Consider the following 12,924-nt stretch of genomic DNA (forward strand, 5'->3'; position numbering starts at 1 on the left):
ATATAAATTGCATAAATTTAAATGATTTTTATTTTAATTTTCTGTACAATAGTAATCGATTAAATCAATTATATGATTACTGTGAATACGTCATTATATTAGTTAATAAAAAATATACATACAATTCTCTTTATTTCCTTTGTATTTGAAAATAAAAGTTCAAGATTTGATTTTTTCATCTTCGAATCCTGCTACAGGCCATTTTTTTAAGTGGTCTTTCAAGACAGAAGGAAAGAGCGATAGTACTTTGAAACAATTTCCCATTTTATCTTCATCGGTTATCATACGATATCCCGATTCAATTTGTTGCTTTTGAGTACTAGTAGCGTTCTGTAAAATCATTTTTAATCGCAAATCGATGCCAAGGCTTTTCAGGAATTTCCTCTGCGTCACCGGACCGAATGTGATTAATCTATCGTCTTTCTGCGCAATCTCTCTTATTAATAAAAAGTCAACGTCCGCAGTTAGATCCGCGGTTCCGGGATTCAACAAGGGATCGTGCAATTTATGTTGGCAGAATGCGCGAAATGTGTCAGTCTTCTCTCTCTCGTGGCCATAGTCGATCACTAGTGCAAATCCTCCGCATTCCCACAAAGACTGGGACATGTAGTCTATTATCACAGAACACTGTGGACTCACTTCCACATGATCTCTTTTCTCGTGCGGCTGAAAAAACATCGCTTTTGTTATCTAACGAATTAATCTATTATTTAAAATTACTTAAATGCTCACAGATAGGTACACTTTACAAGCAGCCGTTGGCATTTGCGAAAGTACATATCGAAACCTTTCTTCCTTTGACTCTTGCACTATGTCTATTAAGATTTCCCTCCAACCTTTGTCAGTTCTCTAAAATCAAGCGTTACAACTTTTGTAAAAATTATCCTTTACGTATTTTATACGTTAGTATTAATGCTCTCTAATATTTTCATACCTGGAACTTGTGTATTGGCAGAGCATCAAAGAACTCTTGCGCAATGAATACGCTGAACTTTCTAGGAACATCATTGATAGAATAATACCAATATATCTTTACTCCGTCTTTTGTAACACCCTCTCTATAATGCGTAACAGAATTTTTTTGGTCTTCATTAACCCTTGGCTCAATGTTTCTGCTCTCTATGCACAATTTCTCTGCTTGAATTACAGACAAAACTGGACTAATCTCTATCAGATGAATTGATACCTTATTTGAAAGATTCAGTTTCTTGCACACCTAGAATAAGTGACAACTTATATTAATTTATTTATACGTGATTTTTATGTTTGTATATTTGGTTTGCAGATAATGGCATATTGAAAATATACCCGTAGGATATCGCTGATCAAGGTACCTCTTCCTGGGCCCAATTCTACAAGTTGTATAGACTCTCCGCTAATCTTTCGCCACTCATTAATTATCCAAATTGCTACAATCTGTAAATAATGATTAATATATTTTTGCTGGGCAATAATTTATTGGTAAGTTCCAGATAAATAATCGCACGAAAGAAAAGAGGAGATAGAATTATTTCAAATTCTCAATTAACAAAGACATTGCAATGTCAGCTAGGCAACTCTTATCGACGTAATTAATATTAAATAACGGATCGTATTCAGCCCAAGAATAAGAGTTACGTACTTCTCCAAAAAGTTGACTGATTTCTGGAGAAGTTGTGAAATCGCCTCTTTGTCCGAAAACGTCTCTAGTTGTATAATAACCTGCAGTAGGGTGGATCAAGATCTCCTTCATATACTCTGCGAGCGTAATGGGACCGCATGCCAATATTTTTGCGTATAACTGACGATACAGATCCGTTTTCTTCTCTAAGCTATTCAACGAATTTAATCGCATGTGTGATAAACGAGAGAAGGTTTGCGCTAATCGGGATAACCTGATCATGTTAAACACAGCGTCAAAAACTTGCGCTGTACGTATATAAATTATTTATATAACTACAATTGATATAATAATTTATTTTCATGAAAACTGTTTTCATATAAATTAATCACGAGGATTTTCTTGAACGTATGTACAAATTATAAATTTATCAATTAGGTTAAGTTTGCCAATTAGGTTAGTTTAAGTTATGCCTTTTCCATGAAATAAGAAATTGCAGAGAGTGTAACTGCGAGGGAGCTCCGTCACTTGAGTATCAACAACATGGCGTACGTCAAGAGTCTACATGCATAAGTGACAACAAGCTGTACCCAATTCAAATTTTCTTCATCTTTTGAACGTAATTTTTAAAACTAGCTGATTATTTTGGGCAAATGGATATCGGAGAACTATTATCTTATAAGGTACGAATTAGTCCGCAACGATTTGTATAATTTATATCCTAAAGATAACATATTATTTAATTTAACCTCTCGCTTATATGTCATGAATTTTGGCCTATGAAAATCTTCATCAGTTTCGCGATTTGCTTTTTTGTTTGTTACAAGTAACAGTGATACGATTTAATTAAACGGTGATAATATGTACAGCCTCCAAACACGCCGAAACGACCGGCAGTAGGGGAGGAGGACGACGAGGATGAGTGGGAGAGCGCGAAGAAGCCGAAGAGGGTGATAAAAACGCCGTATCACGCGCGTCAACGGCAACCCAAGGAACTCGATGTGGTGCCGTCCAGGAACGAGGAGCCCGCTACGCCCGTCCGAGCCGCATTGCCCTCGTCGACTAACGACGTGGTCGAGCCACAATTGACGGAGAAGGAGAAGCAAGATATATTGAAATATGTGGAAACCGAGGCTCCCGAAGTCGAGGCGTTGGACGAGGCGACGCTCAAACGTATGATCCTTCTGTTCGAGAAGAGAGCTCTGAGGAATCAGGAGATGAGAGTCAAATTCCCAGATCAACCGGAAAAGTATGCAAATACGCGTGAAAGCCGAATGTCCATCCAGCTGAAAATCTCACTAATTGTCTCCGTTTTCCTTTCCAGATTTATGGAATCTGAGGTAGAACTGCACGAGACTCTGCAAGAGCTTCATATTGTGGCGACCAATCCAGATCTGTATCAGTTAATGGTAGAGTTAGGCGCCGTACCTTCTTTACTGGAATTGTTGTCCCATGAAAATACTGACATAGCAGTTGGCGTGGTAGACCTTCTGCAGGAATTGACCGACGTAGACATCCTGCACGAAAGTCAAGAAGGCGCAGATACACTTATTGACGCCTTGTTGGAGCAGCAAGTTTGCGCTCTCCTGGTACAAAATCTCGAGAGACTCGATGAGACGGTAAAAGAAGAGAGCGACGGCGTTTATAATACACTTGGTAATTATTTAATAAACGCGTGTATCGCGTTTCATTATTTTTTTTTGTTTCTGCAAAACAATATTTTTATTGGGATTAATTGAATGGTTTTTTTTTATTTCCAGCCATTTTCGAAAATCTACTAGAGTTTAGACCGGACCTATGCGCAGATGCGGGAAAGCAGGGTCTGATGCAATGGCTATTGCGTCGAGTTAAAACGAAAACGCCTTTCGACGCGAACAAGCTTTACGCCAGTGAACTCCTGTCTATACTTTTGCAGCACACGCCAGAGAATAGACTTCTTTTAGGTGACTTGGATGGAATTGATGTTTTGCTACAACAATTAGCTGTATGTATAGCTTTATACGTACGTTTCTAGATCTCTGCGTATAACATTACAAAGTTGAATTATTTAAAAATCGATTATTTACAGTACTATAAGAGGCACGATCCGCAGACTGCAGAGGAACAAGAGATGATGGAAAACTTATTTAATGTGTTATGCTCAAGCCTAATGGCTACCGTAAATCGCGACAGGTTTCTACGCGGTGAAGGTCTTCAACTTATGAACTTGATGTTACGAGAGAAAAAAATGTCACGAAATGGATCTCTCAAGGTTCGTTTATTTACAACATTCTTCGATTTGGATTTGTATAAATTATTACAATTAAAATTCGATAGGTTTTAGATCACGCGATGAACGGCCCAGACGGGAAAGATAACTGCAGCAAATTTGTAGATATCCTTGGATTACGAACTATATTTCCTCTCTTTATGAAAACTCCAACAAAAAATAGGAAAAAAATGCTTACTGCAGAAGAGCATGAAGGTATTTGCTAAATTGTTAAATGTAGTCTCGATATATCTATTAATATTATTAAAATTTTGTGGGAATCTAACTTTAAATTTATGGCGAAATAATTTTGCAGAACACGTAATTTCAATCATAGCAAGCATGTTGAAGAACTGCAAGGGACAACAGCGTCAAAGATTACTTAGCAAGTTTACGGAAAATGATTATGAAAAAGTAGACAGATTAATGGAATTACATTTTAAGTATCTCGAAAAGGTAGAAGAAGTGGAAAAGAATGGGAAGGTACGTGCAAAACGTAATATCCAAAACGTTTAACAGATATATCTAAAAGCGGAAACTGTTGAAGCTTATGCTCGCTATTTTTGTCTCCAGGATGATGAAGACGAAGAAGAATCTTACTTGAGGAGATTAGACGGCGGGTTATTTATATTACAATTAGTAGATTATGTACTTTTGGAAGCTTGCACTGGTTGCCCGCCTGCAGTCAAACAACGAGTGACAAGAATCTTGGCTCAGAGAAGAGCGTCCCTCAAAACAATTCGACACATCATGAGAGGTAAATTGACGTATTGATATAATTTAATTTACATTTAATTACAAATCCATATCGATAATATATCCACTCGCATATATCTTTTATTTCAAAACAGAGTACGCCGGTAATTTAGGAGATGCTGGTGACACAGAATGGAAAGAGGCGGAACAACAGCATATCTTACAATTAATTGATAAATTTTGATATGTATTTTTCACATTATCAAAATATATTGTTATGTACGTATAATAAAACTCAATAACCTTGTATTATTACATAATGTAGAATATAATAAACATGTGCAACCATTATAAATATTTATGTCAGAAATAAGTATGTCAGAAATGTGCTCAATTAAGGAGAAATTTATTCATGGAATAGAAATTATTTACATGTTCGTAGAAAGTTTTTGCGATTAATCTTTTATACCATTTACTATATATATATATATATATATATATATAAAATATTGTAATAAATCCAATAAAATAAGAAAATTCTTTGTAACAAAATTTTGTAACATTTTTAATAAATATCGGAACATTTTTTTTTAAATATTTTTAAAATTCTGATAGATTCATTTATTTGTCACATTCTTTCTGTTTAAAGTTTGACGCATTGACCAATCGCAGCGCAGCTGATCACCTCTAAGAATAGGTTAGGATTAGATCGAGAAATGAGCCGGTGACGAGCGGACGGAAACAAGTTGTTAAATACATGCATATGAATTTCTGCCTTGAGATTCTACTTTATACCTTATATTTAATTTCTTTAACGTGATATCGATAAAATATGAATAGCAGTGTAACTAACGATGTAACAATGAGACCTGAACTAATAAAAAATTACCAGCAGATACTGCTTGACACTGTGTTAGCACAGGTATAATTATATGAAATTATATGTTGATCACAACTCTTATGCGTAATGGTGTTCCTTGCTTATTTAGATTATTTGTAACATTCAAAAAATTTGAAAACTAACTATGCATTACAGAAACTTGAACAAAATGAAAAACAAATCAAGACCATAACAGATTATAGGAACAGGCACAAGAAGGTAATAGAGGGACTTCAAGTGTATCCATTGTCCCTCTCCGAGAATTGTCTGGTGCCCATCGGCAAGCGGGCGTTTATGAAAGGGAAATTAACTCATACTAACGAGATCTTGGTTTCTTTGGGAGATGGCTATTTTGCCAAGTACAGTGCATCACAGGCGATTGCATTGTGCAACAGGAGAATAGCATGTATAAATATCGTATACAGCCTTGAAAATAATTTATATTACAATTGACGCTACAATGTTGTATTGTTATGTTTTTATGCCAGGGTCGGATGAAATGCTGAAGAATTTAGAAACTGAGAGGAACTTGTACGAAATGAGACAATATTTTCTATTGGGACATGATGTTTTTGGAGAGGATGGGGAAGATATAGTGGAGCATTGGACTGATAATAAGCTTGATGAGTGGAGAGGTATAAAAAGAAAATTTTTCATCTCTTACATTTTTTTACTTATATTCCAGGCACTAAAAAATTAAATTTTTTTTAACAGTACAACATAGACAACGTGAGAAGGAGTATCATCAGAAACTAGCAAAGTTGAGAGAAAAAGAAAAGACTGATATTCGTACTGAGGAAGATCTTTTCAAGAGACTCGATGAATTGGAAGTGGAAGAAGAATTAGAAGATGAAATTTACAGGTTACTCACAATTAGTGTTTTACAATTACTTACTTTCGATGAAAATCGTAATCTGTTTACTGTTTTACGATTGCAGATTGCAAACCGAACGAAAAGCATTTTATGGTGATGACTTAAAAGATGGTGAGGTTTACGATGAATCGGAAGAGGATACGTCTGATTCCGATCAAATTACAACAGAGATAATTCAAGAGGAATTAAAAAAGCTGAAAGCTATCCAAATGAGCACAAGTGACACGTTGAGTTCACTCATCAGTTCTGATGCAACCCAAGATAAAATTCTCGATACAAATAACGAGCAGTCCTATTCCTCTACAAATTTTATTCAAGAAAAATTAAAGGAGAGTTGTTCACTTGGGTCTGAGGAAGAATCTAAAGACACAAATATAAAAGAGAGTTGTTCACTTGAGTTTAGGGAAGAGTTTAAAGACACAAATGTAAAGGAAAGAAGGAGGATATCGTTTGCTGAGCCATGTGTCGTGGACGAGTTCACTCAAGATGAAGGCAGCACAGGAGAAAATTTATCAATATCTCAGGAAGTCTATTCTGCTCCAGAGCAAGATGAGGCACATAATGAAAGTTCTGAAGACGAAGATGATACCGTTAGGATCGAATTTTCACATTCATCCCACACTCCAGATATACTTCAATCAAATAATATGGAAATACACAGCCCAGTGGATATTTATAAGACGTTTTGTACTCCTAAGTCTATTTTGAAAAGATCTCCAAATGATATGATTTTCGATCAAGCTGTTCCTCCTTTAAATGACGATAGTAATACAGATGCAGAAGATGAAGATGAATATGGTACACATTCTGCATACAATTCTGTAAGTACAAATAATTTAATAATACACTGTTATTGTATGTACTGATAATAGATAATTGTGTATACTGATAAACATATTTTGTAGGTTCTCAAAGAGACTGTCCAAGAAAGTAAAACATCATCGGTAAATGTTTCGAAAAAAGATGAAAAAAGAATTGTGAGTAGGTTCAAACTTGAACGAGCTGCGAAGAAAAAGTGACTTGTAAATACATGTGCACTGAAATTAAAAATCTATTTTTATAGTACATATACCCGAATAATATAACTACTTCCTAAGATCACACTTAAAGTCCAATTATATAAAAGTCATTTGAAAAATTATTTCTATTATCCTGCAGAGATTGCAGTTTAACCTATATGATAAGGTGATGCTTTGAATTATTTTTAAAATTTTAGTAACAAATTAAATTCCAATGAATAATTAAGAATAAAACGTAGGTTAATATACATAATATTTACAATATATTTATTTCTGTGATTTCCATACAATAAATGAGTAATTTAAATTTTCGATAGGATGGAGGCAGGATTTGGTAATAAATGAAGATAGACATAATTACTGTCTAATGTAATGCAACATTAATTCTATGCAGAAAACAATCCACTATCTCACACATCCTTAAGAATATTATATAGGTGCTTTCTCAACCAATTTGAACCAGTGGCCGCATTCGCAACGACGTGGAGGACCTTGGTGCAACCACATCCAGTTCACGTGTGTTGAATCCTCGTCGCAGATGCATCCCATCATGCGACTCTCGAATGCGCTATAGACTATATTGGGATCTTCTTTTGTGCTGATCGCTCGCCGCTTTATGGTCAGATTGTATGGATCCTAAAAAGATGCACGTCTTTTTCTAACAAGATATTAAATATTTGTCACACATCAACATTAACTGAAAAGTACCAAGGTAAAAAAAATACCCAAGTCTATAAAAAAATTATCATGAAAGTTCTCCTAATGTTTTCTTATCTTTGGTACTTGAAATCTTATCAAGAGCTTAATTTTTCCAAAATTATCACATTTCAATATTTCATTAAGATCGTAGCATAATAATTATTATATCGCTAATAACAATTGTGTTGCTATTATGTAATTATATCGTTAATAACAATTATATCACTGGCATCAGCAAAGCCATAGGAATATGTCCACATAGGCGTGCTGGCCGAACTGAAAACGTCTCTCGCAACTTACATCGTTACCGGCTAAATGGGCGAGCATTTCCCTCTTCTCCAAGCCCGTGGCATGATCGAGCGGATCGGCAACTGTCAAGAAAAGAAAAAAAAACGTACGCATAAATAGACCGAATTTCCTTCCCCACTCTTTTCATATCACGCGCAATACGTCGGCCGTGGTCGAACCGAAAGTCAAAATCGATGGATGAACGAAAAACATTACGTAATGTGGACAATGCGAAAATGCAAAAAACATGTGCGGGACAGACGATTCGGCGGCGATTCATCTCGGGAACGATATTTACATTCTTGTTTCCTTTGGGCGCACGCGAGACTATATGAGATCTGCCGACGACATGTTTGGAGCACGGTACGAGCGCATAACCATGCCATTTTTCAGGATACAAAAAGATATCGCACTATCAGCCGTCTCGGCCCGACTGGGTTATAATGGTTAGTCTCTCTGGCCTCTGCCGCGGATCGAACGATGCGCAGATGGTCGTCGTCGTCTTGCTGAAACAGCTGAACGAGTGGCGCGCGAGGCGCTGCAGCAGGACAAGTGAATGCGAATGAACTTCGATCGATATGTCAGATATAATTATCGTTTTTTAACAAATTAATTTAAATTGTTCAAATGACTATCAAATTTTTTCATTCGTTTCAAAACTCTTCAAAATACAAAATTTTGTTTAATTAATTAATTTATTTAATTTATTAAAATTAATAACTAGATGACTATCTTTCAATTCACACTTTATATGAAATATAAATGATTTTGTAAAAAAATTTTTTTAAGAAATCAATTAATCGTCGTTTAAGTTTATAGTGTTTATACGAATTAACTAGTGAGAGTTTCTAGTTATCCTTGACATTATAGATTGACTAATTGCATTCGTAATAGCTGAATTATCGAATTTTTAACTTATTAAAAATAAACTTTTTTCTTTTCTTTATTGTAAATTTCTGATTTTTGTTTAAGACGGAAAAATGTTAAAAATAGAGATCTCAATTGTAGTCAGTTACATTTAAAACAATTTTCGGCCTACGCGATTAATTAGCTCCATCCCAGATCTCAGACCGTTTTCTAGTATCGTAAACACACAAAGCTTAAGAGGTTTGTGCAGACGTTTTAGATAAAGACAGGAAACAGTATATTTAAAAAAAGAAACTTTATTATATATAATTCTAAATATATATATATATATATATATAAAATATATTCTTTTGATTTCAGTAACATATATCCAATTAGATTTTTTTTATTTAATTTTACTTCATTTGCGTCTATATAAAATCTAGATTTATAAAATTAAAATTTGCGCGAGAAAGGCACAAGTATTCGAATCGAGATTGGTAACATTATTTGTAAACGGCTTTTCTGCACGATAATAAAGAAACGATAAAACTTTGAATTTTCTGAGTAACGCAGGATCTGAAATACAGTTTCGTCACACTAAATGACGAAATGTACTCCAGTCCATCTATAACTCAACTTTAATTAGAATAGCTTTTTAATGAATATACTTTCAAGTCATAATCAACTTGAAAGTATATTCAAATTATAATATCATAAATTATGAGAGTCACCGTGGCTCTAATAAAAATTAACACGATATCTCTTTGTAGTAAAAAGATTAATTAAAAGGTACACGATTCTCTTATCTGATATTATAAAATTCATATAACTCATTGTCAGAAACAGTTAGTCGTTCGACATTTTTGTTAAAAAAAAGTTAACCAGCTCCAAGTCCAGCAGTTAAATGTCCTATTAAAATTAAAATCGAGCGCTCGTAAAAGGTATACCTTATAAGTTACAACGCGGATAACAATCGCAGCATTAAATATTATGAACAACTTGATGTATCCGCGTTAGCGAGAATATTTAAGGCATTTGCGATACTCGGTATACGTAGTATATGTATCAGGCTGTATGTGCGGTTCTCTTCTTGAGAAGAAATCGTGTATGTCCAGCCTACGTCTATCAGTATAGAAAATATCGTTTACCATTTTTTTCCTTTCCATTTGCACTAGATTTGCTAGCAGTATAAACCACTGCCCTGATTCTCAACAATATACTTCGTTAAATATTTCGCTGATTTCTCGCTTAATCCTAAGCTCGGTAACTCCTTTTCAAATTGTTCGAGACTGCCGGCGCCTGCGATGTAACCGTTCAATTTGGCTGCTAGTGGGGAGGCGCATAAGACTTCCGGTGTGTTGAAACCCATTGTCTCGATCAGCCAAGGATGATTCTGCAGTCGATATTTCTGATGGTAACTAGAAACATAATTTTGTTTAATTAAATTGGTTAATATGTCGTCTTCTATTGTAGTTGCAACTTAATTTTACTACTATCTTAAGTTTTCGATTGTTAATATAATTTTATTACAATTTGTAGAGCTGCCAAAATAAAATGTACATATACAACTGAATGTATCAGTATCTTATCACAGCAGAAATTCAATATAAATATTTAAAAATTTTTTAAATCGCGAAAATTATAATTATTTTCGTAGTAAACTAATTAATATTACAAAATACTTTTATGTTAATTATGTAACTATATATTATATAACAATTATATAAATTTGTATTTTAAGAGTTTTGAAGAATTCTATCAGCAGCCTAAACTAAACTGATATGAACGTTGTATCAGAAAACTCCAATGAGTTTAGAAATTCTATCGAGTAAGAGTAATTGGATACAAATAAAATGTCACTTACTCTTCAGCTGGATAAAATTGTGTAAACTTCTTAATTTCTGTCATAAAGACCTCCCCACGCTTTTGCTGTTCCTGCTCGCGAGATTTTTCAGCTACTAACCTTTGTTCTTCGTCGTGATACAAGATCAGTGACATGTACTGCAAATTAAATTAACGTTTAGAGCATTTAGTTGCACCAATAATATGTGAATCATGTTAATTATTCACTAAGTTATTATATCCTGTAAATAGATCAAATCTGACAAAGCTCTAAAAAATTCATTAAATTTTTCTATTGAAAATGATATATATATGTAGTCAAACATAAAATTAATATGCGCCAGCAACGTACTTGTCTCTTGATCTTCCTCGTTAGACTGTACTCATGATTATTCCAAAACAAGTTCAGCAGATGTGTGTAAGACACTAGTTCTGGGTCATATTCGATATCGATGACCTCTGTATGATCTCCCCTACAAGCAAGAGCATAAAGAATATTAGAAAACGACTTCGTAAGTCTTTCGAATCGCAGTATTGCCACTGCAGCTGAATGACGGTAATGGAGTATTTACATGTTCTTGTACGCCGGAGATTCCTTGGTGCCACCAGCATAACCGACGCAGGTTCTGATAACGCCAGGCAGCGCACCGAACAGAGAATCCCCCGCCCAGAAGCAGCCCATGCCGAAGGTGGCACGCTTGCCGTTGATCTGTTCCAGTTGGCCCGGCATTCTGCTGAACGGGCAAACATTGTTACGCTCGAAGACACTCGGGCACGTGAGGGACGCGCCGCACTGGTACGACGAGATGGTGCAATTGTCCGCGAAAACGGCCCGCAGCAGGCACGGTAGCACAACGACGATCGCGCGGCATGATCGCGACATCCTCGACGATTCGGGTCCTGCTCGATACGTCACGCCGCCCACTTTCATGGTCTCGACACCGCGTTCTGTGATACTTCCACGGTGGCATGCGTTAAACCGGTATCGCGCGGACGAGCGGTATCGGACCGAGGCAGAGACGAGATCGCGCGAGTGGTGGTGGACGAGCGCCGAGCGGGCGAGCGGGCGAGCGGGCGCGGGCGAGCGTGATGAGAGCGTAAAGAGAGGGGGACGCGCACGTGCCGAATGTCTGCGATTACCCGAGAACGTCAGGGAGACAACGTATCGTATAGCGTACACGTGCGAAGAGGAACGAAGGTCAGCGAAGGCCAATTCCGATCGGATTAATTAATTGATTGATTCGCGGAGTCTCGAGATCGAATGGTGACGAGCGTCGCCAACGTGAATCGTAAAACTCTTCGGATCTCGTGACTTGAATGTTTAATATTGTATACCGCGACAAATTTTTTTTTCGATAATACCGCTCGTCTAAATTGCTAATTTTTTAAATTTTAGAATTAATCTTTGAGATTTGACCCTAATATTGATTGATCATTAGCCTTAAAATATAGCTTGTTTACGAATATTTAAGTACCGACCTTCGAAGGGAGAGAGAGAGAAATGAGAGACAACATCTGCAGAAGTTGGTATTTTTTCGGTATTTTCTAAATGAATTATAGATTCGTAGGTATATATTAATTGCATAGTAATATATTAATATTATTGTTGCATATTGCTATATGAGATTTAGATTGTTACATAAATTAATTTAATTATCATTTACTCCGGTTTTCAGAAATTTTTTATTGCAAAATGATATTTAAGGCCTCCGTTCTGTAATGTACTCTTATAACGACAGTATATTGCCATATTGGCATCATTATATTATATTGTTGATATATTAGTTTTTTTTTAATATACACGGAGAGAATTTTCTTTTAAAATTTACCCTGAAAATCATGTTCATTGTGAGTGAATATAGTATTTAGGTAAATTTTACTGTGCACTACAATAAATTTTACTGCGAAATCTTATTGTAGTGCACAGTA

At 35.5% G+C, this 12,924-nt stretch overlaps 5 protein-coding genes across 7 annotated transcripts in view; 2 read left to right on the forward strand and 3 right to left on the reverse strand.

Moving 5' to 3' along the window:
• Nucleotides 1-12: 12 nt before the first annotated feature.
• Nucleotides 13-1,904, reverse strand: LOC105448166 (NADH dehydrogenase [ubiquinone] complex I, assembly factor 7 homolog). The gene is made up of 5 exons (XM_011686579.1): nucleotides 1,622-1,904; nucleotides 1,309-1,416; nucleotides 935-1,216; nucleotides 733-849; nucleotides 13-666 (listed from the first exon to the last, which is right to left on the reverse strand). The coding sequence occupies exons 1-5, from the start codon at nucleotides 1,880-1,882 to the stop codon at nucleotides 160-162; spliced, it is 1,275 nt and encodes a 424-aa protein (XP_011684881.1). The 5' UTR covers nucleotides 1,883-1,904; the 3' UTR covers nucleotides 13-159.
• On the forward strand, nucleotides 1,822-4,938 carry LOC105448165 (beta-catenin-like protein 1). Its single transcript, XM_011686578.1, has 10 exons — nucleotides 1,822-1,910; nucleotides 2,100-2,283; nucleotides 2,470-2,849; nucleotides 2,925-3,256; nucleotides 3,361-3,584; nucleotides 3,669-3,851; nucleotides 3,917-4,064; nucleotides 4,165-4,331; nucleotides 4,422-4,605; nucleotides 4,700-4,938. The coding sequence occupies exons 2-10, from the start codon at nucleotides 2,254-2,256 to the stop codon at nucleotides 4,786-4,788; spliced, it is 1,737 nt and encodes a 578-aa protein (XP_011684880.1). The 5' UTR covers nucleotides 1,822-1,910; nucleotides 2,100-2,253; the 3' UTR covers nucleotides 4,789-4,938.
• Nucleotides 4,939-5,214: 276 nt separating this feature from the next.
• On the forward strand, nucleotides 5,215-7,365 carry LOC105448164 (unconventional prefoldin RPB5 interactor). The gene is made up of 6 exons (XM_011686577.1): nucleotides 5,215-5,466; nucleotides 5,581-5,830; nucleotides 5,913-6,059; nucleotides 6,139-6,286; nucleotides 6,363-7,119; nucleotides 7,204-7,365. The coding sequence occupies exons 1-6, from the start codon at nucleotides 5,377-5,379 to the stop codon at nucleotides 7,315-7,317; spliced, it is 1,506 nt and encodes a 501-aa protein (XP_011684879.1). The 5' UTR covers nucleotides 5,215-5,376; the 3' UTR covers nucleotides 7,318-7,365.
• Nucleotides 7,366-7,567: 202 nt separating this feature from the next.
• Nucleotides 7,568-8,812, reverse strand: LOC105448170 (cytochrome c oxidase subunit 5B, mitochondrial-like). Its single transcript, XM_011686586.1, has 3 exons — nucleotides 8,603-8,812; nucleotides 8,317-8,387; nucleotides 7,568-7,953 (listed from the first exon to the last, which is right to left on the reverse strand). The coding sequence occupies exons 1-3, from the start codon at nucleotides 8,688-8,690 to the stop codon at nucleotides 7,747-7,749; spliced, it is 366 nt and encodes a 121-aa protein (XP_011684888.1). The 5' UTR covers nucleotides 8,691-8,812; the 3' UTR covers nucleotides 7,568-7,746.
• A 770-nt stretch (nucleotides 8,813-9,582) lies between these two features.
• LOC105448171 (peptide methionine sulfoxide reductase) overlaps nucleotides 9,583-12,924 on the reverse strand; it is a 4,320-nt gene continuing 978 nt past the window's right edge. The window contains exons 2-5 of one of the 3 annotated variants that reach the window (XM_011686589.1): nucleotides 11,568-11,726; nucleotides 11,348-11,468; nucleotides 11,018-11,154; nucleotides 9,583-10,571 (exon numbers count right to left, since the gene is read on the reverse strand). In XM_011686589.1, the coding sequence (XP_011684891.1) occupies nucleotides 10,334-10,571; nucleotides 11,018-11,154; nucleotides 11,348-11,468; nucleotides 11,568-11,726 (655 nt within the window). In that variant the 3' untranslated portion in view covers nucleotides 9,583-10,333. Of the gene's footprint in view, nucleotides 10,572-11,017; nucleotides 11,155-11,347; nucleotides 11,469-11,567; nucleotides 12,020-12,924 lie in introns of those variants that run through there. The other 2 variants (XM_011686588.1, XM_011686587.1) reach the window with 2 other exon arrangements.

This window comes from Wasmannia auropunctata, unplaced genomic scaffold (genome assembly GCF_000956235.1).
Source record: "Wasmannia auropunctata unplaced genomic scaffold, wasmannia.A_1.0 LD336088.1, whole genome shotgun sequence".
NCBI lineage: Eukaryota > Metazoa > Arthropoda > Insecta > Hymenoptera > Formicidae > Wasmannia > Wasmannia auropunctata.